Source organism: Culex quinquefasciatus, chromosome 3, assembly GCF_015732765.1.
Source record: "Culex quinquefasciatus strain JHB chromosome 3, VPISU_Cqui_1.0_pri_paternal, whole genome shotgun sequence".
NCBI lineage: Eukaryota > Metazoa > Arthropoda > Insecta > Diptera > Culicidae > Culex > Culex quinquefasciatus.
In genome coordinates, this window is record NC_051863.1 from 21,308,671 (window position 1) to 21,331,743 (window position 23,073).

General features: G+C 40.4%; 2 protein-coding genes across 4 annotated transcripts; both read left to right on the forward strand.

The window, feature by feature from the left end:
* Nucleotides 1-1,091: 1,091 nt before the first annotated feature.
* On the forward strand, nt 1,092-22,028 carry LOC6033031 (1-acyl-sn-glycerol-3-phosphate acyltransferase alpha). 2 transcript variants are annotated; one of them, XM_038262578.1, is made up of 6 exons: nt 1,483-1,610; nt 15,665-16,510; nt 16,573-16,843; nt 16,907-18,088; nt 20,209-20,342; nt 20,405-22,028. In XM_038262578.1, exons 1-6 carry the CDS (start codon nt 1,595-1,597, stop codon nt 21,100-21,102), a joined length of 3,147 nt encoding a protein of 1,048 aa, XP_038118506.1. In that variant the 5' UTR covers nt 1,483-1,594; the 3' UTR covers nt 21,103-22,028. The 2 variants fall into 2 exon arrangements, with proteins under 2 accessions (XP_001843537.1, XP_038118506.1); XM_001843485.2 differs by lacking the exons at nt 15,665-16,510; nt 16,573-16,843; nt 16,907-18,088 and having other exon boundaries at nt 1,092-1,610.
* LOC6048160 lies at nt 11,207-15,656 on the forward strand. Of its 2 annotated transcripts, none has more exons than XM_038262580.1 (2): nt 11,207-11,477; nt 11,544-15,656. In XM_038262580.1, exon 2 carries the CDS (start codon nt 14,634-14,636, stop codon nt 15,591-15,593), a length of 960 nt encoding a protein of 319 aa, XP_038118508.1. In that variant the 5' UTR covers nt 11,207-11,477; nt 11,544-14,633; the 3' UTR covers nt 15,594-15,656. The 2 variants fall into 2 exon arrangements, with proteins under 2 accessions (XP_038118508.1, XP_038118507.1); XM_038262579.1 differs by having other exon boundaries at nt 11,208-11,477; nt 11,530-15,656.
* Nucleotides 22,029-23,073: the final 1,045 nt, after the last annotated feature.

Consider the following 23,073-nt stretch of genomic DNA (forward strand, 5'->3'; position numbering starts at 1 on the left):
ACCTTTTTTTTTACAGATATGCCAACTATAAGTGCTCAATGCATTAACAACATGCTGTTTTGCGATTGCTGGTTACATTATCAAGCGCATTTTTTAAGATTTATTTTCCTCAACGCCATTTTGGCCGCCATATTCGATTTGCATTTCCAAACCACTTTAAAACATTGTTGGGATAAAATTCGAACTCATCGATCCAAGAAAAGTTAAAGAAAGAAAAATCATTCGATTAAACGATTTTTTAGTTAGGATAATTATGTTATTTACGTCAATATTCCGCACATGTCTTCAACAACAATTACATACGGCAAAGATGGAACTAACTTGAAATTTCCGAGGCAATAGATAACTTTTTAACAAAACCCGCAGTGTTGAGAGATAGTCGGGTGGCCAGCTATATTATGTTTCCCACTTCGAGTTTTGTAAAACATGTTTTTAAATAAAATAAATTTAATATTTAAATAAACTTGGATGTTGTTTGCTGTTATTAACGATTGAATGATTGTGGTTTGGTTGAGCGTTTTAGCAGAAGATTGAATGATGGTTTCGTAATGTAGCATTAAATGCGCTTCCTTAACATGAATATAAGCACTTTGAGTTATGTCACATTTTTTTAAACAAACCCATAATTTCTAGTCCCTTTCGGTAAACTAAACCAACAGGAACTACGTTATTCAACGTCATTCCAGCATATTTTTACTTTTTCGTATAACGTCTGGGTAGAACAGTGTTGGTAGTTGTGTTTGCTGTAAAATAAATAATAACAGAGAAAGAGAGAGCGAGAGTAACTGTTAGTCTAATCAAGGTACAACTTTTTCATGACTCATTTATTAAAAAGTGCGTTTTTACAATGTTTTAACAAATACTGATTTGATATCTAACCAAACAAAATCAGTTACTCAGACTATTCTATCACCCTTTGAGAAAAATAAATATTAGACAATAATCAAATTCCAAACGTTTTTCAAGCACCAAGAGAGAGAGAGAGCGAGAGCGAGAGCCAACAACCCCAAAAGGACAACAGTGCGCGTTGGTATTGGTGCCGCCCGGGTCGTCTGTCGGTAGCAGCAGCAGCAGCAGGCGAGCGTTTATGTGCGTGCGTGGGAGGAGTAACCAAAGAGGAGAGCATAAATAAATTCATTCTACCGCAGTCGGTTGTGAGAATCGATGCTAGCAGGAGCATCGCGACGCCTACCTCGTCGCCGTGTGCAGAACAGGGAATTTAAGGTGCTACCGCCGCTGGTAGACAAAGTGTTTGGAATAGTCTTGTAAAATCAGCCTGCTGTGCTCGGGAGATTGTGCTTTAAAAGTTTAAAACAGATGAATATCCGTTAGAAGGGGTAGTTGGTTACAGTGTAAAGTGCACCTAATTGGATAAGCAGGCAGTGTTTTTTTTTGCGTCGCGACGGTTCGATTTCCCAGGTCAATATGATTGCCAGCTGGTACGAGATCCTGCTCATTTGTGGCATCATCCTGCTGCCCATTTGCTATGAAACGAGCCACAAATTTCGATACAACTTCAAGTTTTTCGTGTACTACTTTGCGGTCATGATTAACTCGTTGATATTGATACCAGCGATGCTTTTCCGAGCCAAGGATGTACGAAATCTGGTGTAAGTGTTCATCAAACATTTATGTAATTTATACATTTCCAACTGCACATCATTGCGAGGCTAAATTTAAGTTTTTCCTTTCACTCGCGAGGAAAATTCCGAAAATCGATATTATTGACCTAAGAAAAGGCTGACTCCGCGAGGAAGCAGACGTGAAGAAACGGACACGACAAAATAATAAACAACGGTTTTCATTCACACCCATATCATATCATCGTCGCCTTGTTTTCACCCGATGGAGCGCGTTTCTTCGCCGCGGAAAAGCACTTACTAATTCATTCACTTTGATTTAGAACGCTCAATCAAGTTAGCAGTGCTCATGGCGGCGGCGACGAAGCCTACTCAGAGTAGTAGGTAGTTGGTGGTGTTTATATGAATGAGAGTGAAAACGATAATTTGCAGTGGGTTGCTGCGACAGACGTGGATGATTATGATGATGGTGCATCATCGTCTGGCGAATACAGTGCTTGCTTGGATCTAGATGAGCATAACTCGCTAAATTGAGTCCGTCATAATTAGAACAAAATGTTACAAAGAACATTTTTAACGCTTAAAAATATCATTGAACAACCAGATTGATATCAAAAACGTTTAAATATACTCTTAAAATGCTTCCTCACCTCGAAACACACACGTATCGATTGGCAGATTTCGATGGACCATTATCGCGCTGTTTTGTACGCTTTTATTGTCCAAAATAACAAATTCCCACATCGTTTTTCGATTACTCCTATCAAGGCTGTGTTTACATCTGAAAAAGGAGTACGTACCCTTAGAGCACATTCTAATATTTATTAGATGTTTATGCTTGGTGTGCGCAAAAATAGATCACTGTTTGGATTTAAACGCAAGCCAATTCGTAATGTTAGCACAGATTGGAGGTGTTGCTCGAATTGGTGTGATAAGCAAATATCGCTTATCATTACAGCTTCTAAACTACCTTCCACCCAATACGCATTAGGTTGGTCCAAAGTTCACCTTTTTTCAACTTAATGAAAACTGATGAATTTCGGACCTAGTTAGGCCACATAACATTTTATTGAAATCGGTACAGAATGAAAGTAACTTAATTCTTGGCTTTTACCCAAAATGTGTCGTTTTCATTTCATTTTTTTTTTTTAATTTAACTGTCAAAATTTTAGGTTTCTCAAATTTTCAAACTTTTTGGCTAATTGGTAAGGGATTTTTATGCCTAGTGCGTCCATCCCGAGAATTCCCGGGATTTTTCCAAAACGGGGATTTCCCAAATCCCGGGATTTATTTTACTTTGTCCCGGGAATTTCTTGAAATTGGAAAAAAATATCAAATTGTGGTCTGGAAATTTTTGGTTTGTTGTGGAAATAGATGAACAAAAAAAATATTAAGTATATATCCAGTAGGGTGGTTCAAATCCGAGCTTTCTCGAGGCTACCCCCTGAAATTAAAGATTGACCCATCACTAAGTTAAATTCCAAATTTGAGCTCATTCTGGCCACGGGAACCCCTGCCTCTAATCGCTTAAAGTTTGTATGGGAAAATCGTCAAAATTTACGGAGAAATTCAACTGTTTCAGTTTTTCCTGCGGAGGGCACAATAGGTGTCCAATCTTTATCAATTCCCAGATGTGGGACCTTCATTAAATAGTAATACCACAGTAATTAGCTTCCAAAAATGACCATAACAGGCGCACTGTCAGGAGACAGGCAGGCAAGCGGGCACGCACGTGTACTTAAAAAATATTGTTGCTAGGTGGCGACATGAGTCTTTTAACACTGGAACGTCCAACGCATGTCCAACTTACACGGACGCCCAAGCCTCCCAAAAAAGTTGGAACGGTAACTTCAACTCGCTGGTTCTCGGGCATAACTCAACCAATCGGGACGATTCTTGTTTCCAGTAATTTGTAAGAATGTCTAGATGATCCTAGAACTTTGCAGAACTTAATTTGATCAAATCTGTAATTTCTGCGACCGAAAACATCGTTCCACCTTTTTTCAAAACAACTGCCTCCGCGGAATTTTTGGTGATTTTTTTTTTCTACGCGAAAAAAAAAGTTGGAACGATGTTTTTAATCGCAAAAATTACAGATTTGATCAAATTAAATTCTGCAAAGTTCTAGAATCATCTAGACATCCTAACAAATCACTGGAAAGAAGAATCATCTTGATTGGTTGAGTTATACCCGAGATCCGTTGAGTTGAAGTTACCGTTCCAACTTTTTTGGGCGTTGGAATGTTAACTTTGCTGCAAAATTTCTATAGATTTCAACATTTAAATGAAAAAAAGTGGAAAAAAGTTGGTTGTTATTTTCTTAAATATCGAAGTATTACCGATTTTCTTTTGCGGTGCTGTTCATCAAAATTTTATAAAAATATATAATTAATTTAAAACCAGGCAAAACATGCTAAATATGATCATCAGTGCAGACAAATTTAGATTATTTCAATTGATTTGACTTCTTTTTCAATAAAACCTTGAAGGTTTTTTTTTAAATTTATTTACCGTCTGATGATGCAAAATTGCTTCTTTTGACCTTAGGGAAAGCATGAACAAAATTTAAAAATCGACAAAATTTGTGAAATCGTAGATAAGGCCGTTGCAAATATTTTTCAAAGTTTATGTCGCCCCCCCCCCCCCCCTGCCCCTTTCAAAGTTGGCCTGAAAAATCAGGGGGCAAAACAAATATTTTTTCGAAAAACTTCAAAATTTTTGATGAAAATTAAAGTTTAACCAACTGAAAACCAGTTAAAATGCATTTTCCCACGTTTATAATCATATTTAGCATGTTTGAGCTCCTTTGAAAACATTTTAAATTTTCATGAAATACCAATGTACCGTACCAGAAAAAAAATTTTTTTTGGGGAGAAAAATTCCTTCAATACCTCGATATTTTCAAAACTAATGATTGGAAAGCTGTAAAAAGCATTTTGAAACACTTTTTTCATCCAAATGTTGAAACCTAGGCTTGTAATTCCCCCTCGACTTTGGTCAGAGCCATAAACTTTGAAAAATATTTGCAACGGCCTAATTACTTATAAAAAAGTTTTTTTCGGGTGATTTTTTTGCCTTTTATAAAATTATTAAATACAGCAAAATTTTCTTATAATGGAGCACTTCCCCACGAGCACTTCCATTCGAGCAGTTTTTGTTTTTTTCTACAATGTATTCTGTCTACAATGTAGAACTGTCATTTCTACCACTCGAATCTGGTGCTCCATTGTTTATACCACATTAGGCCACATTAGGGTGCCCAGAAAAAAAAATTGTTTTCACGGGTAATTCTCAACCAACTCACACGAAATCGGGAAAAGTTGCCCCGATCCCTCTTCGATTTGCGTGAAACTTTGTTCTAAGGGGTAACTTTTGTCCCTGATCACGAATCCGAGGTCCGTTTTTTTGATATCTCGTGACGGAGGGCCATGATCAACGACGACCAACTTTTTCAAAACTATTCGTAAAATCGCGATAACTCGTGATGTTTATAAGCAAACCCCTTATGTACATATATCAAAAAATTTGTAATTGTCTGATCTTCAACTTTGTACAAAATTATTACACTCTAAAAAATAACCCTGCAAAGTTAGAAAAAACACCAAATTTTAAAATGAAAATTATTGTTCTAAATGAAAAAAATGACCCTTCTGGATCAATGTAGATTCGAAAGGTACATTAAATTTTCCTCAAAATTTTTAAAACATTTTTATTGTTTTTTTCAAGGAAAAATACGTTTTTTTTTCGAAATTCTGAGTACGCCATCAAATCGGGCGTTTAATTTTACATAAAAGTCCCTTTGAAACCAAATTTCTATCTCATCACCATTTCAGGCTGCAAATTATTGAAAACACCTATTTTTTCGCAAGTTCAAAAATAGAAGGGGTCGTACCGCCCCTCCGTCACGAGATGTCAAAAAACGGACCTCGGATTCGTGATCAGGGACAAAAGTTACCCCTTAAGGCAAATTTTCTCGCAAATCGAAGAGGGGTTGGGGCAACTGCTGTGTGAGTTGGCAGAGAATTACCCTCATACATTTTTTTCCGATTTTTCCTAAACAAACTTTATCTTCGAGTATCAATAGGTCAATTTTGACCGATTTTACTCATATTTGTCCCAGAGTCCTAAAATAGCTCAAGGAACAATAATCAGCTTGTGGAGCGAGGTTTTGAAAAAAGGCCCATATTCTGGGCACCCTAGTGCTCAAGGAGCAGGTGGTTATGTTACAGACATGACCAGTATGACAAAGAACATTGATAATACAATAGTGAAAGTTCAGTGTAATATAAATTTTACTGCTTGGTAGTGCAAACCATGACATGCAAGGTTCCGGAAATCATTAGCTATGAAAGTTTGAGACATTGAATTTAATGGGACAAGAAACCTTCTGATGGCATATCGAGCCACCCTAATACACACGTGCGGTAACAATGGCGCTGTATAGTAACTGACGCTACTACCAGAAGGTGGCTTTTCCCCTAATCTAGGCACATTCTCAATGGCCAATAGATAACACGAGCGATTATGTGATCAGATAGGCCCACATGTGAAATTACCAGTATTAGAAACAATTGTCTAAAAGTTGTGCTAAAAATGTGTTTATTTTTTAAAAGTCAATTAACGTTGAATATTGAATGTTGAAGTCGTTCGAACTTTCCAGATCCCCGCAGCAAATGAAATAAATAATCAACTAGGTTAAGGATCCAAACATGCTGCTCACCTGGCGCTAATTTCACTGGGTCAGGCGAAAAGTAAAAACATCGTCACCGGTAGACCTCTGCTGTCCGGCTGAATAAGTAAAATGTGTGCACAAACTTGTTCGCAAACGACCCGGCAGACACTTTGGCGTTTGGGCCATGATACAAAGATACATACCTAAATTGATACTTCCACCTCACTGGAGCGGCTCGACTTGATACGACGTGATCAATGAAGAGCGCGCCGGCCGGTGCACTCAATTTATCTGTCTCCTTAACGAGGTTGATATAACTGCCTGGACAGAGACACTACTCAGTCTGTGGACACTTGCGACGACGACAACGACGCTGGCAGAATCCAGAATTAGCTTAAATGTGTTCCAAGACCTAACTTGGTGAACATGTAGCTTAATCGTTTTTTACTCCAAAGAGGTACCTCCTCGTGAGCATTGACCTTAATGGTAGTTATTTATTGTAACTTTTCACAAAGTGACGGCGATCGCCAAAAAATATCACTTTCATTACAAACCAAAGAGTTGCAAAATAATTCATGCCCTTCTGTAAACAGTATCTAGTCCTGAACACATAAGTGTTCACCGATTTGCGCGCAAATTTGCTTTCACTACTTCGATGCCGGCGTTTGGAGGTTCATTGCCACGTGGTGCGCTTGGACGTATAGCTCTAAACCTGTTGTACGGTAGACGGTAATGACCTACAGGGGGTGCCATGCAACCGGCTCGGTGAACTGAATCTCCTGTAAGGTTGATAAGTGACTTTCATTGAAGTACTCAACTCTAGGAGTCTAGAAAAGTCTTTAAATGGCAAAGTAGTAGAAAAATCAAAGTAGGCAAATAGGCTCTAGCCTCTCAAATACCTTAAGCGGCTAGTGCAAACATACTTGGTTGCTTGGATTGCCTTTAATGCTGCCTGAAATCCCCAGAACCAGATTTTGAATAGCGGACTGTGCGTTGTCATCCGGTGGGCGATTAGATAAGAGGCGCGCCGCCATATTATCGGTTATTTCGGGTTTCAAAGGCCACCGATAAGTGACGCAAAATTTGATAAATTTGAATGCAACTGCATTAGGACGCTGCAGCTGTAAACAATAATAATTTCGTTGCTAGCTCCCCGTTTAAGCAACAATGGAATTAATTGATTTAAGCTGGACTATGTGAAATGGACGGTGGGTATAAAGGTTCACTGTACTTTTGGCGAAATTGTAAAAACAGCCACTTTATGATTGAATCCTTGCTGAAAAAAAAAAGATTTTAAACCTCAAAAATCCTACATTTTCATTAAACTAAAAAATCCAAGCAGACAAAACATTCAAAATTCAAACATCCAAGAAGAGGGTTTTCTAGACCTAGTGCAAAACTATGATTTGACCCTTTTAGGTCTGATTTTTTTTAACATTTTTTACTTAATAAGGCCGTTGCTATTTTTTTTTTTCAAGTTTAGGGAGCGTTCTTTTATTACGTAACGCAGTAGGGGGGTCGGAGGCCGTGTTACGCTCCATACAAAATTTATAAAATTTGTATGGAAATTTTGTTACGAGGGGGGGGGGAGGGGGTCTAAAAGTTCGATTTTTCGCGTTACGTAATAAAAGAACGCTCCCTTATGTCCCACGACTCTGAAGTGCTGAAAACTGGTCTAAAGCGTTATTTCCGAACAAAAAACACGTTTTAGACCAGTTTAGACGACGATATATCTTTTGACAGGAGCAAGATAGCACAATACTTTCTTCGGGAAAATTTTAGATTTTTTTCTCAATTTTATCGTAATGGTGTTGATTTTAAAATTTTAGAGAAAAATAAAAATGATAAAAATCAAAATGTAAAAAAGAGGGTTTTCCCATACAAAATCGAAATGCAATGCGCAAAGTGTGGACGCAACCAATCGCTCCCAAATTTTAGGGGGTTGTTTTGAGGCCCAAAACTTTGTTCTGATTTGATATATATTTTTTTTTTTCGCTTTACGCCGAGCCAGTCTTATGGGTAAAACTCTAATTTTTCGTAATTTTATTTCTTTTCTTGGCATCAACCAAATATCAAAAAAAAAAAAATAAAGCTTGATTTTCACAAATTGTAGGCAAACAGTACTGCCGCTCCAATCTAGTCCGTCCCATATGTATTTTTGTCAAAAATGAGATAAACTTCACAAAAGTCTTTTTTTTACATGTTATTTTAGCCTATTGAATGAACAGGCAATGTTTGTTCTAAAAATTCCAAAATAAATATGACTTTCGTGCTGTCCCATATGCAAAATAAAGGCAAGTCAGTTCCTCATATAGAAATGTCTCGCAAATCGTTTGAGTGGATGCAGAATTGTTTAAATTTTACAGAGTATGTCTTTATGAATACGTAAAGCATAAAATTATCATTATCTGTTCATTTTTGAAGAAATTTTTGAATATTGAAAACGAAATAATTCAAACCTTTTTTGCTTTTTTCCTTCTTCAAGGGAAAACCACAAATATAAAAATTAAAATGCATGCCGTCATGGCTAATATCTACTCCATACAATAAGTTCTATTTTGTCTGGAATGAATAGGCTTGATCCGGGTTCTGGAAAAGATTCCACCTCCGAAAAGCGGATTTTTTTTAAATTAATTTCTACGGTTAAGCAGTTGAGATTTGCATTCATATGTCATTTGCCTCTGTATTTCTTAAATTTCTGGTGTCGTTGCTGGTCATATTTTTGTATCTTGGAATCCTATAAAAATCTGGAATAAACAAATTTGTATCATTTGGTGACCATCAATTACTTGGAAACTCCCAAAACAAACCTGGAAATGACAGTTGAATCAGGATGAACCTCTGGTGTAAATGTTCAAGCCTACCTTGATACCATGACTGACCTGCCTTTATTTATGGACAAATAAAGTCAAGTCGGTCTCTTGTTGAAAATTTCACAAATTTACCATCAAATTGTTAATTTTTTAAACAAAATTTATGATAGTGGCGTTTTTTAGACAAATATCGAAATAACTGTATAAAAATTTATATAGAAAATGTTGGTTTAAAATGAGAAAAATTGTGAAACTTTTTTTGGGCTTCTCACAGCGTTATCTCAGCACTCACTTTTTACATATGGGACGGACAAGATTAGAGCGGCAGAGTACTGCCGCACTAAAATTAGTTCATCCCAAATTTCAAAACAGCAAGCCGAGAAAAACGCAAGACAAATTTGTCCCGCCCTTAAGGCTAAGTGTTAGGATTTTACAAAAAAGTGAAATTTTCTACTGTTTTCTGGAATAAACTGAGCAGTTCTCCCAGATTTCGGTCACTCGTTTTTTTTTTTTATTTTTGAATCCGACTGAAACTTTTTTGGTGCCTTCGGTATGCTCAAAGAAGCCATTTTGCATCATTAGTATGTCCATGCAATTTTCCATACAAATTTGGCAGCTGGTCATACAAAAATGATGTATAAAAATTAAAAAATCTATATCTTTTTAAGGAATTTTTTAATCGATTTGGTGTCTTCGGCAAAGTTGTAGGTATGGATACAAAAATTCATAACTCGCTCAAAGATTTTTTGCACAACCTGGAAATTTCTGATAAGTTGGCATTTGCCATGTCCTTTAAAACATATCAAAAAATAAAAAAATAAAAATAGTGTTTTTTTGCAAATCAAGTTTTAGTAACAAAAAGTTAAATAAAAAATCAACAAAAAAAATTTTACCATGTATCATTTTTTTCCAGTGTAGTCCGTATCCATACCTACAACTTAGCCGAAGACACCAAATCGATAAAAAAAAAAATCCTTCAAAAGATATAGATTTTTGAAATTTTATACATCATTTTTGTATGACCAGCTGCCAAATTTGTATGGAAAATTGTATGGACAAACTAATGATGCAAAATGGCTTCTTTGGGCATACCGAAAGCACCAAAAAAGTTACAGTCGGATTAAAAAATACACAAATTAAAATTTAAGAAAAAAGACCGATTTCGTAGAGAATTGCTCAACTACTATATTTTATTTGTTTTTCTGAAAGTTCACATGATTTTGAACTAAACTGCATCATTAACTCAAAATTGACGAAATTTAATATGGTAAGGACTTGTCAATTTCCGTGAAAAAGTCGAAGCAAAAAATGTTCGTTTGAATGAAAAAAAAAATTAATACTTTTTCGTCTGTGGACCCAATATTCAAAATTTCTAAAGAGATTTGAAATTATTAATTTGTTTATGCAACTTTCAAAGTTTTTTTTTCCTTTTTTGCTCCTTGATTTTTTAAGGGGAATTTTGAAGGGCCCCGGTGACAAAAAATAGAAATTAATTCTTTTCTCAGGATACAGATTTTCGAATATTTGTAAAGCACTTTTCTATGGAAAGTCTGTGAAGATTTTCGGAATGTTTTTAATGTTTTTTTTTTTATTTTTTTAAGGGATTCCCCTTCAAAATCGGTTCGAAAAATCAGGAGGCAAAACTTTTTTTTTCAAAAATATCAAAATTTTAAAGGAAATAGAAGTCTAACTAACTGAAAACAATTAGAATGCATTTTCCGGCGTTTAAAATCATATTTAGCAAGTCTGGGATCGATCAAAAATATTTTCAATTTTTGTGGAATTCCAATGTACAGCACCGCAAAAAGTTTTTTTTTCGGCGAAAAAAAATCTGCAATACTTGGATATTTTGAAAACTAATTATGGCAAAACAACTGGGCAGGTGTAAAATGCACTTTTAAACACTTTTTTCATTCAAATGTGTAGACCATAGGGGGATGGCGTCGCTATTTTTAGACCACGTTTTCCACTTTTTCTCATCGAAACCGACTACTTTATCGACTTAATTTTACTGGGCGAGATAGGACGCCGTCTATTTTTAGACGATGACTCAGCACTTTTCCACTCTTGCACTTAAAAAAACCAGATGGCAGCTCGATGTAACGCCACGTCCCTATGGCTTGTTATTTAAATTTTTATATTTTTTATATTTTTACGGGCCAAGGGGTAGGACAGTGAGTGATTTTGAGAAAATTTGAATAGAATTGAGTAACATTGAGCCACGCATGTTCTTCAGAATTTCTCAATCGTCACCTTGATTTTCACAAACGACGTAACTAATTTTGACATTGACATTTCAACGCTGACACTGACATTTCGCAAAACAAAACAAAAACAGCGAAAGTCTTGGTGGTGGAAGCGTAAATTTCTCTGCGACACGCAAAATCGACGGTTCTTATTCCTTGCCATGAGGTAGGTTCTTTCGGAAGAAGCGCAACCATAAATAAAACTATGTTGAATAAAGTTGATTTGTTTCAGATGGCAATGGCGAATACGGTCAAAACGAACACAACAGAATGTGAACAGGAAAAGATTACATCCCAGCTGGTTGGCCCATCGGGAAAGAGATCCATCCCATCCTTTTCCGAAACTGTCTGAAAAGTCCGCAGGCCAACCGGCCGAAAAGAAGGAGAATTAGCTAGCTGCTGCTTCCGGCTCGGGTGAGAAGAAACCGGTCGCCACCGAGAAGATGTCAGCTAAAAAGCGTCCGGCTGCTGAGGCTGCTAATGCCACCGCCAAGGTCAAGATGTCTACAATATCATGAAGTACCCACTGACGACGGAAGCTGCGATGAATAAAATCAAGAACAACAAACCACTGGTGTTGTTAGAACGTCCGTACGGTGATCATCAAAAAGTGTTCAATGTTCCGTTTGGTCACATCGCTGAACACAAGCCCGGGTGTATGATAGTGTGAAGCGATAGTCTACGAGATGTCTGGAAGAGATGTATTCTCAACTACATTTTTTGTTCTCTGTCCCGCTGTGCACTTGCGTGTCCAAGCAACATGTAAGCCGAAAAGGCACTGCCGAAGCACCACAGGCGGTTCATCAGCATTACTCACTCGCAAATTAGGTGTTTTAACAATTAAATTACTCTATTCATAAATCTTTTGAAGGAGATCCCAATAAACAAACGTTTTTAAAATATATTTGAAATACACATTTGATTGAAAGTGCTGATTAAACAAAAATCCGTAGAATGCACCCACCGGGGCACACGCAGTTTGCCGAAGGACTACAGTTGTTCTCGACGTCACACGACGGTAGATCCGGATCTTCCGGCTGAGCCTCCAACAACCGGCAGATCTGGTCAAACGCGTACTCGATTAAGGCGTATCCGGTAGGACAGGTACAACCCTGAACTGTGCAGAAGGGCGCGATCTCGTCTGAAACAGAAGATTCATAGTAACAGCAAGCAGGTAGAATCCACGACAAACTTACACTCTTCAGTGGAGCCTTGTCGAACGCAGGTCTCACCGTTCCACACGTGTTCCGCATCGCACGGGTTCTCGCACACGAATCCATCTCCAGCGTAGCCGGTTTTGCACTCACAGCGTCCGTTGATGCAGTCCGCAAACTCGCAAGCTTAAAACAAATCACGATCATGTATCTCCTTACTTCGCACCGATCGTCTTCCTGCGGCGCTTCCCGGTGTTCCGGTTCCCGTGGCGTGTCCACCTCGTAGTACGTGCTCGGTGGCGTCGGCACGATCACCGAGCTGGTTGACGATCTCGCCCGCTTACACTTGTACCCGTTACCTTCGAAGCCCGGATGGCACACGCAGTTGTAACCGCCCGGCTCGTTGATACACTGGGCGTTCTCGTCGGAGATGTTCACGCCGGAGCATTCGTCGATTACGACGCAGTTGACGCGATCGTTGGCCGCGTACGGCACCTACGTGAAGCCGTTCTTGCAGTTGCACTGGAAGGATTCATAATTGGTTAGTGGGGTATCGATCATTGGTGTAAGTTGGAACTTAAGTCATACGAATCGTCTCCGTTCGGCACGCAGACGGCATTCGCTCCACAGTTGGCATCGCCGCAAGGGTTCAGTCGCTCTCCGGAGGTGACCTTGCTCAGCATTCCCATGCGGATTGCCTTCTCTCAAGGTTCGTAGCCCAGGTTGATCTTGCTGGTCTTCAGGGTTGCGACGCGTTTCGCTGCGCTGTCAGTCTCCAGGAACTTGCAAGATTCGAACGTGATCACCTGGTGGATGGTGTACGACAGCTGGCGATCCTCCGACGGAACGTGCGTGGCCATTTTCAAACATACAATTTTACGGATGTCGCAGCGGGAATGGCCTGCGCTAGGGTCACACGGAACAAGCTAAAGGTCAACACTCGGCCTGTTGATGGCAGCTTGGCCTACAATTCTAGAACTGCCTCTTGTCGCACTCAATGTTAATCGCACCGACGGAAGCATCCCTGCAATAACTTCCGCGTCGAAGGCCAGTTTATCTTCCCGGAATGATCCGGAAAATCGGCTTTGAATCGGGGAACTTGGCAGCATCTTAACCTGATTTTTTTCCAATATTGTTTGTAAACATGCTTTTATCTCCCTCAAGATCTGTCTTTTATCTGTCAATCTGTACGTGTTCACACATTCCGTAACCCAATTGAAAATCATTCAGAAGTCAAATTAAGCAACTTTGAGTAAAACTGAGTATTTTTGGTAAATTGAGTCACTCAGTTACTCACTGGCCCAAATCCTTGGAGGTTGAGTAAAATTGTGTAAGCGATAGTTATTCAATGTTTACGAAAACCGTAACGAATTTTGACATTTGGAACTTTGAAGATTAATTTTTGACGGACGTGTTGTTTGCAGCTTTCCACGTGGTTTTTAGCTCAAATTTTTGTAATCCGCAAGAATAATCCTGTACATCTGGCAAGAAGTTAAATATGGAAGTTGACAAGGACGTGGAAATATTCTGGGGGTCTGTGGAGGCAGAAGTAGGCCATGTGCCAAAGCACATAAAAAATATTCTGTTGCTCCAAGGGCTAGTCCCCAACGCAGCACTTGGAACCATCACTCGAGAGGACCTAAAGGAGGTGGAGGAAGACATGCGAAACAGAGCGGGACTTTTACGGAAGAAGCTGGCTCACGAAGTTACTATGCCGGACTACTATGGCCTTTTTGGAGATTCACCCGAAGACTTCCGGTTTTCCCTGGGGGAAAAACGGATTGTGGAGACGATCGTTAAAACAGTGCAGACAAACGGGCTGCCGAAGCTACTGCGGCGTGAAACCACGGGTCACTCCACGCTCTCTGCAACTCCAAGTTCTGATCAAGTCAGCGAGGACGTCGACTGCGAGAATCTGGTGAAACGCCTCAAATACCGTTTCAGCGAAAAGTAAGTGCTGGACGGTTTTTGTCATTAATTTCATTTCTTGATGCCATTTTTGTGTCATCCGCAGGGGCTTCTTAAATGTTTTCCCCAACCTGAATGATGGCATCGAGGTGAAGGTCCGGAGCGTATCTGGTCGCCGGAAAGGTTTCGTGAAGTGCCCTATCTGTGGTGGCGAAAGGAAACTAACTCGCGAAAACGGCCAGTCTTGGAAGACTCATAACATGGAACGTCACATGATGCTTCACGTTACTACACCACTTATCGACCAACGTAGTGCAACGGTCAACAATCAAGATCAAGAAGATGAGCATGCACATAATTCCGAGAATCCCGAGCTGATGCAGCAACCTTCTGGCAAAAAACGCCGCCGCCGAACCCGCGTTGTTGCAGCTGACGAAGTGATGCGCGAAGGTCAGAGTGTGGGTGACGATGGAAATCCGTCGGGCGGTCTGATTGCGGGTATCTATCTTGAGGACCAAATGGATGAAACACATCGCAGAATCAAAACCAAGCGCCGCGGTGACCCGAACGAGAGTTTCGTCTTTGCGGATGGCGACATGGGCCTAGAGCGCCATACGGACGAAGCCGACGACGGACATGCGTCGAGCGGTCTGATCCCCAGTCGTGAGGATCAAATACAAGAAACGCAACGCATTATGAAAACCGAAGGCCGCGGTGACCCGAACGAGAGTTTCGTCTTTGCGGACGGCGACATGGGCCGAGAGCGGCATACGGACGGGGCCGACGACGGACATCCGTCGAGCAGTCTGATCCCCAGTCTTGAGGATCAGATGCACGAAACGCAGCGCACTTTAAAAACTAAATCTGCGGCCGGCGGTCCCAGATTCCCGTCGGACGAGTTTTCGCGTGTGACGAAGGATTGCTTGATGGGTCCAGTTACGGTCGAAGGAGGTTTTGGTTACGACGATCTGATTGTTGAAGATAAAGATCAAGCAGAAGATTTCGAGAATTCCGATCGCGACGACCTGGATGAGGATCAACGGGATAATGCCGGCCTACCCAGCGACGATCTAAGTTTGACCGACCGTGCGGCAGAAGATTCCGGCGAGAACGATGAGAGTGAGTTTCAAAATAACCAAATAAAAACAATTGAGAATAATGACCAAAACTATGGCACACAGACACGTACTGTTGACCTCAAAATCATTTCTCTACAATAGATTGATAAGAAGTTAAATAAATCAATGATCATTTTGTTATAATTTTATTATTTTTTTATCATTTCTAACAGATAATCTTTTCGCCCTTCTGGATGATGCACCGGTTTTGCAGACGCTAGCGGAAATTCATGTGCGGAACAAAGGGCAAGATCCTAAAGGACGGCGATTCACCGATTTTGAAAAAGACATATGCTCGTTCGAGTATTTGAGCTCCGGGCGAGACCACTACAAGTATTTGACAAAAAACATGTATGCTATGTCAAGCAAAACAATTCAGCGCCATTTGCAGTTGAATACCATCGACGTTCGAGAAGGAATTATTGACGTAAAGGGACTTAAGAATTATTTAATCGAAAACAAGTTTCCTCTGGCAGTCACTTTATGCGAAGACGGGACCAGAATCACCCCTAAAGTGGAGTATGACTGTGCACTTGATTCGCTGCGTGGCTTAGTATCACCCCTAAATGAGAACGGATTACCGAATGTTGACTTATTTTCTGCAAGCTCACCTTTCAAAATGGCCGATGACATTAAAAAGTATCCTGTTGGAAATTATGCTTATGTACAACTGGCCATCCCCCTCAGCAAAGATGCGGCGCCGTACGTGTTATACCATGCGTGTACGGACAACCGATTTAGTGCAACAGATGTCCAAAACAGGTGGAAACACACGGCGGACCTTTTGCACGAGGAAGAAATCGAAGTCGTAGGGATTGCAGCTGACGGAGACCCTCGCGTGCATAGACCAATGAGAATAAACGCAGACTTCAACCTCACTCGTGCCTCAAGTTTGGGACCATGGTACGTGGCAAGCGAGAATTTTGGACAAACATCATACTTCCAGGACATGCCTCATACTGCACAGAAAATGAAAAACAGACTTGTTCATTCAAACAAGCATGAATCACTGAAGATCGGTAAGAATCCAATCGTATCGTATATCGTGTTTTATAACTTTTAATAACATTTTATTTTTCAGGCAATTACACGGCAACTACGGCGCACCTAAAAGCAATGATCAAAGAAGCTGGCAAAGATAAACACCTACTTACTATTTCTGACATTGAAACAAAAGATCGAATGCGTTTTGGACCTACCATGAAGTTGATGAACCCTGATCTAACTAAATGCTTGATTGAAACTATAAGTGAAAGTAAAGGTACAGTTTTGTATCTCAACACAATGAGACGTCTGTACGCTTCTTTTGCGACAAACAAGCTCACACCAGAAGAGAGAATATTGGAAAATTGGTAACCGTAAAACAAATATTGCAAATTAATTTAAAAAATACTAAAGAATTCATACAACCGTAGGACTGCAACGTTGACTATCAGAGGATGGAGAAACTGGTGTGTTGAGCAGCCCAAAGGACTGAAACAGTTTATCACCAGCAACACATATGTTTGTATCGAATTGAACGCACATTCCATCATACAGTATATCAGAAGATGTCGAGAAATTGAAAAGCCTGAACAGTTTATAAACAGTGCAATTGACAGCCAACATTGTGAAGCATTTTTCCGGCAACTGCGGTCTCTATCAACAACGAACCAAACTGTTGTGAATTTTTCTATTAAGCAACTATCAGAACGGATAAGCCGCATACACCACAAGCTGAACATTATGTATCACCATAAAGACCGAGTGGAATTTCCGGCAATCACCAAAATGCAGCAGCGAAGCACGCCTCGGTCACTTCCGAGTGATGAAGAAATTATAAAAATTGTTGAAAAAGCCCATATTATCGCGCGAGACTTGCTTAAAGATGTGGGGATTACAAACCCAAACTTTCAGGCAGCCACAACTCTAACTCATCGTGGAAAGCAGTATGAAAGCACGATGCCTGCGGAAATAGTTGTTGAAGATTACGCCCAGGATCAAGAAGAAGACGAAGATTTCCAACTACCCAACGAATGGACTGATACAGAGTTTGCAGAATATGACAATGAAGACACCTCAAGTTCCCCTCTTGAAACGGAGTTTGTCAAATTTGAAGAACACCCCGATGCTTCTGGTTTTGATTTCGATTTTGGCCAGGGAGCTGGCTTGTCGAAAGATTCTGACTGTTTGAACGATGATAAAGAAGAGGATTACGGCCACCAACCACCCAATCAATGGAGCATGGAAACTGATACAAGCTCCCCCTTTGAAACAGAATTTGTTCAATTTGAAGAACACCCTGATGCATCTGGCGTTGAATTTGAAGTTGCCCAGGAAGAGGGCTCATCAGAAGATGCTAACAGTATCAACGATGGCAAAGACTTGTACGAGTTAGATAAACTGTTTCCAGAATGCAAAGGAAGGCTTAATTTGAAAAACACAACGGCAGGACACAAGCATACGTTTCGTCTGCAAGACAGGAGGGGAAATATTAGAACGGTGAAAAAGTCTACAATTGTTTGGATGCTGACCGAGGGAAACTACAAGCTGTCAGCGGATCGTACTAGACGTTTTAAACAAAATGAGTATCGCCCTAGGAACCAATCGAAATCAAAGTAAGTTTCGTGAGTTTTGCCGGACTAGTATGGTTTTGAAGCAAAATAAATAAGTTAATAAAAACACACCATAAAAAAACGCATCATTCACTTAATTTGTCTCTGGTAAAAATAAGAAAAGATCGGAGCATCTGCTTTAGACGTCCCCCTCCAGTCCCACGAACGATTTTCTTCTCCCAGACGGAATGCAACCGGATGATACAGCGACTCTTGTTTTCGTTTCGGTCTTGGTGACTACGGTTTCGGTGTGCTAGCACTTCGCTGGCTTCTGAAGCCGCTCAAACCTCCTGCTGCAAGAGCATGTCCCGATGCCAGGATTTATCGAGCGATTCGGACCACAGGCCATCTCAAAGAACACTATTCAAACAGCTGTTTATGTCGCGGAGGCCCTTTCTTGCTTTTTTGTTGTGGGGAAAGCTTGTAGGAGCGAAGCCTTATTCCAACACTTGTACAGCCACGAGTACAGCAGATGCTGGGACAGCTAACGGTGCTGCTGCACCCTTTAATTGTGACCACGACCTTAATCCTCCAATTTTGTCACGGAGTCACACATCCTCTGCCTGGCATAATCAAGCTGTTTCCGGAGAAGTTCACCGCCGTTGAGTGTTGATAGTAGGGATCGCCTCGACGAAATAGGCAGGGTCTGCTGAAGATGAGGCAACCGGTTGTCAAGCAGTCCGTGTCCGATCGGGAGGTGCTGGCGTTTCTGAAAAGTCAATTGATGAAACAAGGACAACTTACTCAAGAATCTGCTGAAGATGTAAAAGAATTTCGGCACTAGCATGGAAACCGGTTTCTTTATGCAGCACGATTCACCAGATACCATTTGCCTCTCAGTCGACCACTGGAATTGATATTCCGAGATTGTCCGCAAGGATAATAATCTCCGGAACCTTGCTCAAAAAATAATTTACCTCTTCTGCATCCTAAGCTTTTTGTTTTGTAAACACAGTATTGCTTATTGCAAGATAAAATCACGTTTCTCCTTCGCTGTGAGTGACAGGAGATTATTGCCGCCTAACTACCGCAGTGTAAAAATGGTAAAAATCAGTAAGTTGAACTGAAATTCTGCGTTGATTTGGCTGTCAACTTGGTTTGTTTTGAATATTTTCCTAAAAGTCAGCTGAAAACTCAAGGCAACCTTTGACAACAGCCAACAATTTGTTCTACGGTTGTCATGCGGCTGTCATGCGACCATTATCTTGCGGTCGTATCACCGCGCGTGAACTCTAATTATTGACGCCCGCAGTAATAAACAGCCAACTGTCAAAACAGGCATTCAAACATTCCGTAACCAGCGTATACAAAATCTCAGAAGAAAAAATGAGTAACTTTGAGTAACATTGAGTAACTTTGAGAAATTGAGTCACTCAGTTACTCACTGTCCTACCCCTTGTTACGGGCTTTCGAAAACAGGCAAGAAATCAGCTCTTATTTATTTCCCTAAAATTGGCCCATTTTTGTTTACATTTCGCACAGTAACTTTGTGGGGTAGGCGTGGCTGAATGGTTACGCTGTTCGCTTTGTAAGCGAAAGGTTCTGGGTTCGATTCCCATCTGCTCCTATCGAGAAATTATGGAAAGAAGGAATTCTGCACACTTGAATATGAACGAAAAATTCATTAGCTCGCGGCGGGGTTCGATTCCCCGTACTTTGGGTCAGCATATAAAAATGCTAACCACCAGACCATCGAGGTTTGGTTGGCTTGAAGGATTAAGAATGCTGTAATAAGAATCCAAGAAACTTGATTGGAATCTGTAAACCTGCAATATTGAATGCAAAGAAGAATTCAAGAAAAACGTTCGTTAGGCGAATATTGAACTTTCAACACGACCAGAATTCACCATAAGCTTGGTGAACCGAATTTGGAAAGCTTTCAAGATGCATCTAAGGACATACGAAGAATTAAGGACTAAAAATATTTAGTTTCTTGACCCCCTTCCTTCCGATCTGCGTACTAGCCTTTATGGAGAAATCCAATGATGCAGAAAAGCTTTCGGATTTAAGAAATCGATGGATCAAGTTTCATCTGAATCAAAAAATACAAAGGATTAAAAAAAAATGTGAAATTTTAAGCAACAATTTAAGTAACATTTCATAACTTTCAAATCTCTTTCTAGGTGGGCAGGAGCATTCTGTCGCCACATCTCGACGGTCCTCGGCCTGCGCTGGGAGCTTCGGGGAGCGGATATTTTGTCCCGTGACGAGGCCTACGTCATCGTCTCCAATCATCAGAGCTCGCTGGACATTTTGGGTAGGTTGATAAGGACTGAAATTTATCAAAGAACTGTTTCTAATGTTGTGTCTCTCTTTCAGGAATGTTTGACTTTTGGCACGTGATGCAAAAGTGCACCGTTATAGCGAAGAAAGAGCTTCTGTACACGGGACCGTTCGGAGTGGCCGCCTGGCTTGCGGGACTGATTTACATCGACCGGAAGAACCCGGCCAAAGCGCACAGCGTCATGAACGACTGCACCGACATGCTGAAGGAAAAGCGCATCAAGCTGTGGGTGTTCCCGGAGGGTACCCGGCGGAACACGAACGAAATTCACGCGTTCAAAAAGGGTGCCTTCCACGTGGCCGTCAGCTCCCAGTTGCCAATCATGCCGGTGGTGTACAGCTCGTACAGCACCTTCCTCGACGACAAGGCCAAAATCCTCAACAACGGGCACGTGATTGTGACCACGCTGGAACCGATCGAGACGAAGGGCCTCACGACCGAGGACATTCCGGCGCTGATGGAGCGCGTGCGGAACGTTATGATCGAAACGTTCAAGGCCACCTCGAAGGAAATCGAAGTCAAGTACGGCGTGAATGGGAACGGGCTCGCGACCACCCTCAACAGTGGCGGAAAGGGACGGTTTCGGTATCTGGATGAGTTGATCAAGCCGAAGCTTGGTGGCGGAGGCGTAGGAGGAGCGGATGCCGGGACGCCTCTGGTCAGCAATGGGTCGTCGGTAAAGCAGATGGTGCCACCATTGGTACCGGACGGCGTTCACCGGCGTAAGGATTAAGGATCTTGTGCTGCCACATTCTGGGTTCTCTCTGCGAGTGGAACTACGCAGCTGGCATAATCGACGGCAAACCCACACTAGTGAGAACATGAAACCATGTTTTTCTAACTTTTTTGTATTTATTAGTAGTCGTTTGTTTTTTTGAGCTAAAGACGCTTATATCCAATGTATTATTCTAGTATTTTTTTAACTTTAGGTTTTCGGTTTTGTTTAACAATAAAAACAAAGAGTCATTTATCAGAAGGCAATCATCAATGCAACCGAAAAAGCACTTAATGACGACAACCAACACATGTTTGACTAAACCTCGAAAGTAAATATTACCACTGGAAGCTGTAATTAAGCAAGTCATTAGACGTAATCAGGTGCAAACATAAGCAGGTCCTGCTCGAAACAGATGAATGATACTTCTTTGTTGAGAAACTTAGCGTCTCGTAGCTGAGTGCAGTGCAATCCGAAATCACTGCGGTTTCTTTACATTCACAGCAGAATTAACTAAATTAGTAAAGTTTATTTATGTGTTTTGTTGTGTACATAAGTATAAATTCGTGTGAATTATTTTATACTGAAGAACAAATCTTATGATAACCAAATTAAAGCAAGGAGGCATTTTAACTAAATTTTCAGACAACTAGTTCATAGGAAGCAAACACATCCACACACATAAATCGACAGACTTATGAACCTTCAACGAAAGTATAGGGACAAAATTAATACGAGTCCGTATTGCGTCGCCATTATAGTTTCGAAATGTGATCACAGTGCAGTTTGGAGTCTAATTTTGCCTGATAAAATATCTTCACTGTTCTGTCATAGATACATTGTATAAATATAGGGAGGTACGTCGTGAAATGCGTACCCCCGCAAAAGTGTTAGTTTTCAAAGTTCAATCAACAATAAAGTAAAATCCAAAATTCTTTTGTTAATACGAGCACTTTGTATCATGAATATCACAGCCGCCGAAAAACTGTCCATCAGCAAAAAATAAAAATGTTAAAAAATTGAAATTACAGGCCACGGTTCCAACATTTGAATGTAAAAAGTGTTTTAAGGTGAAGATTTTTCTAGAACCATTCCGGGGCGTATGACATCGCTTGGCGAGAGTTGGACCTGCGGACCGTAATTTCGCCACTCCTACTTTAGAATATGACATGATTCAATTTTAAAGTTTCACTTTTTGTTTGAAAAATATTTAAAAAAGTTTTACTTATGATATGTAAACTGCAATGTGAATTGTTTTTTATTTTCTATCAAACAAAACAAAGAAATTTGTGTTTGGTCAACATTTCATAACAATACCAACGATAACATGGTGATTGTTGGTATTTGTGATAGTCATACAAACACAAGTATAGTGATAATGATTAATGATTTTGATGACTACCAAGAAGAAGAATACAAATAAGAAGAAGCTCAAATCGGATTTGAAGGCATTTCACCTTAATATGCATTACACATCTGTCCAGTTTTTTTTTTTTTTGCAATCATAAGTTTCCCAAATTTCTAAGGGACCGTCCGTAAACCACGTGGACTCTTTTTCGGTAATCTCAACCTCCCCCCCGTGGACAATTTTCATGCAAAAATAAACTTTTTTGTATGGAGCGTGGACAACCGGCTGTAGTGGCAAAATAAAAGAACCCCCCAATGTTTTTACATATTTGGAAAGATATTAATAATTTCGAGAAAAATTAGAATCTTGCGCTCCAATTAATCGCCGCAGAAAGATATCGTCGCAATGTGAAAACCCTGGGAAACCTAGAGAAGGCAGGAGAGTAGGCCCAGACAATTTTTTAAAATTATTGTTAACTGTCAATCTGAGATATTCGTAGGGACTTTTACTGCTGGCTGACGATTGCTCGTTGGTTTTGGCTGCGGTTGTCTGGTTTCTGGTGGGGGAATCTACGGTTCTGAGACCTTTGTGGCCAGCTTGATGGAACCGGGTTCCTGGTCGGCACAGCGGGCATTGCTGGC

Coding starts and splice junctions, on each gene's coding strand:
- LOC6048160 (XM_038262580.1), top strand. CDS start 14,634: ATGGAACGTCACATGATGCTTCACGTTACTACACCACTTATCGACCAA.
- LOC6033031 (XM_038262578.1), top strand. Junction 16,511..16,572: donor GCATGAATCACTGAAGATCG/GTAAGAATCCAA, acceptor TTTATTTTTCAG/GCAATTACACGGCAACTACG. Junction 20,343..20,404: donor GAGCTCGCTGGACATTTTGG/GTAGGTTGATAA, acceptor TCTCTCTTTCAG/GAATGTTTGACTTTTGGCAC.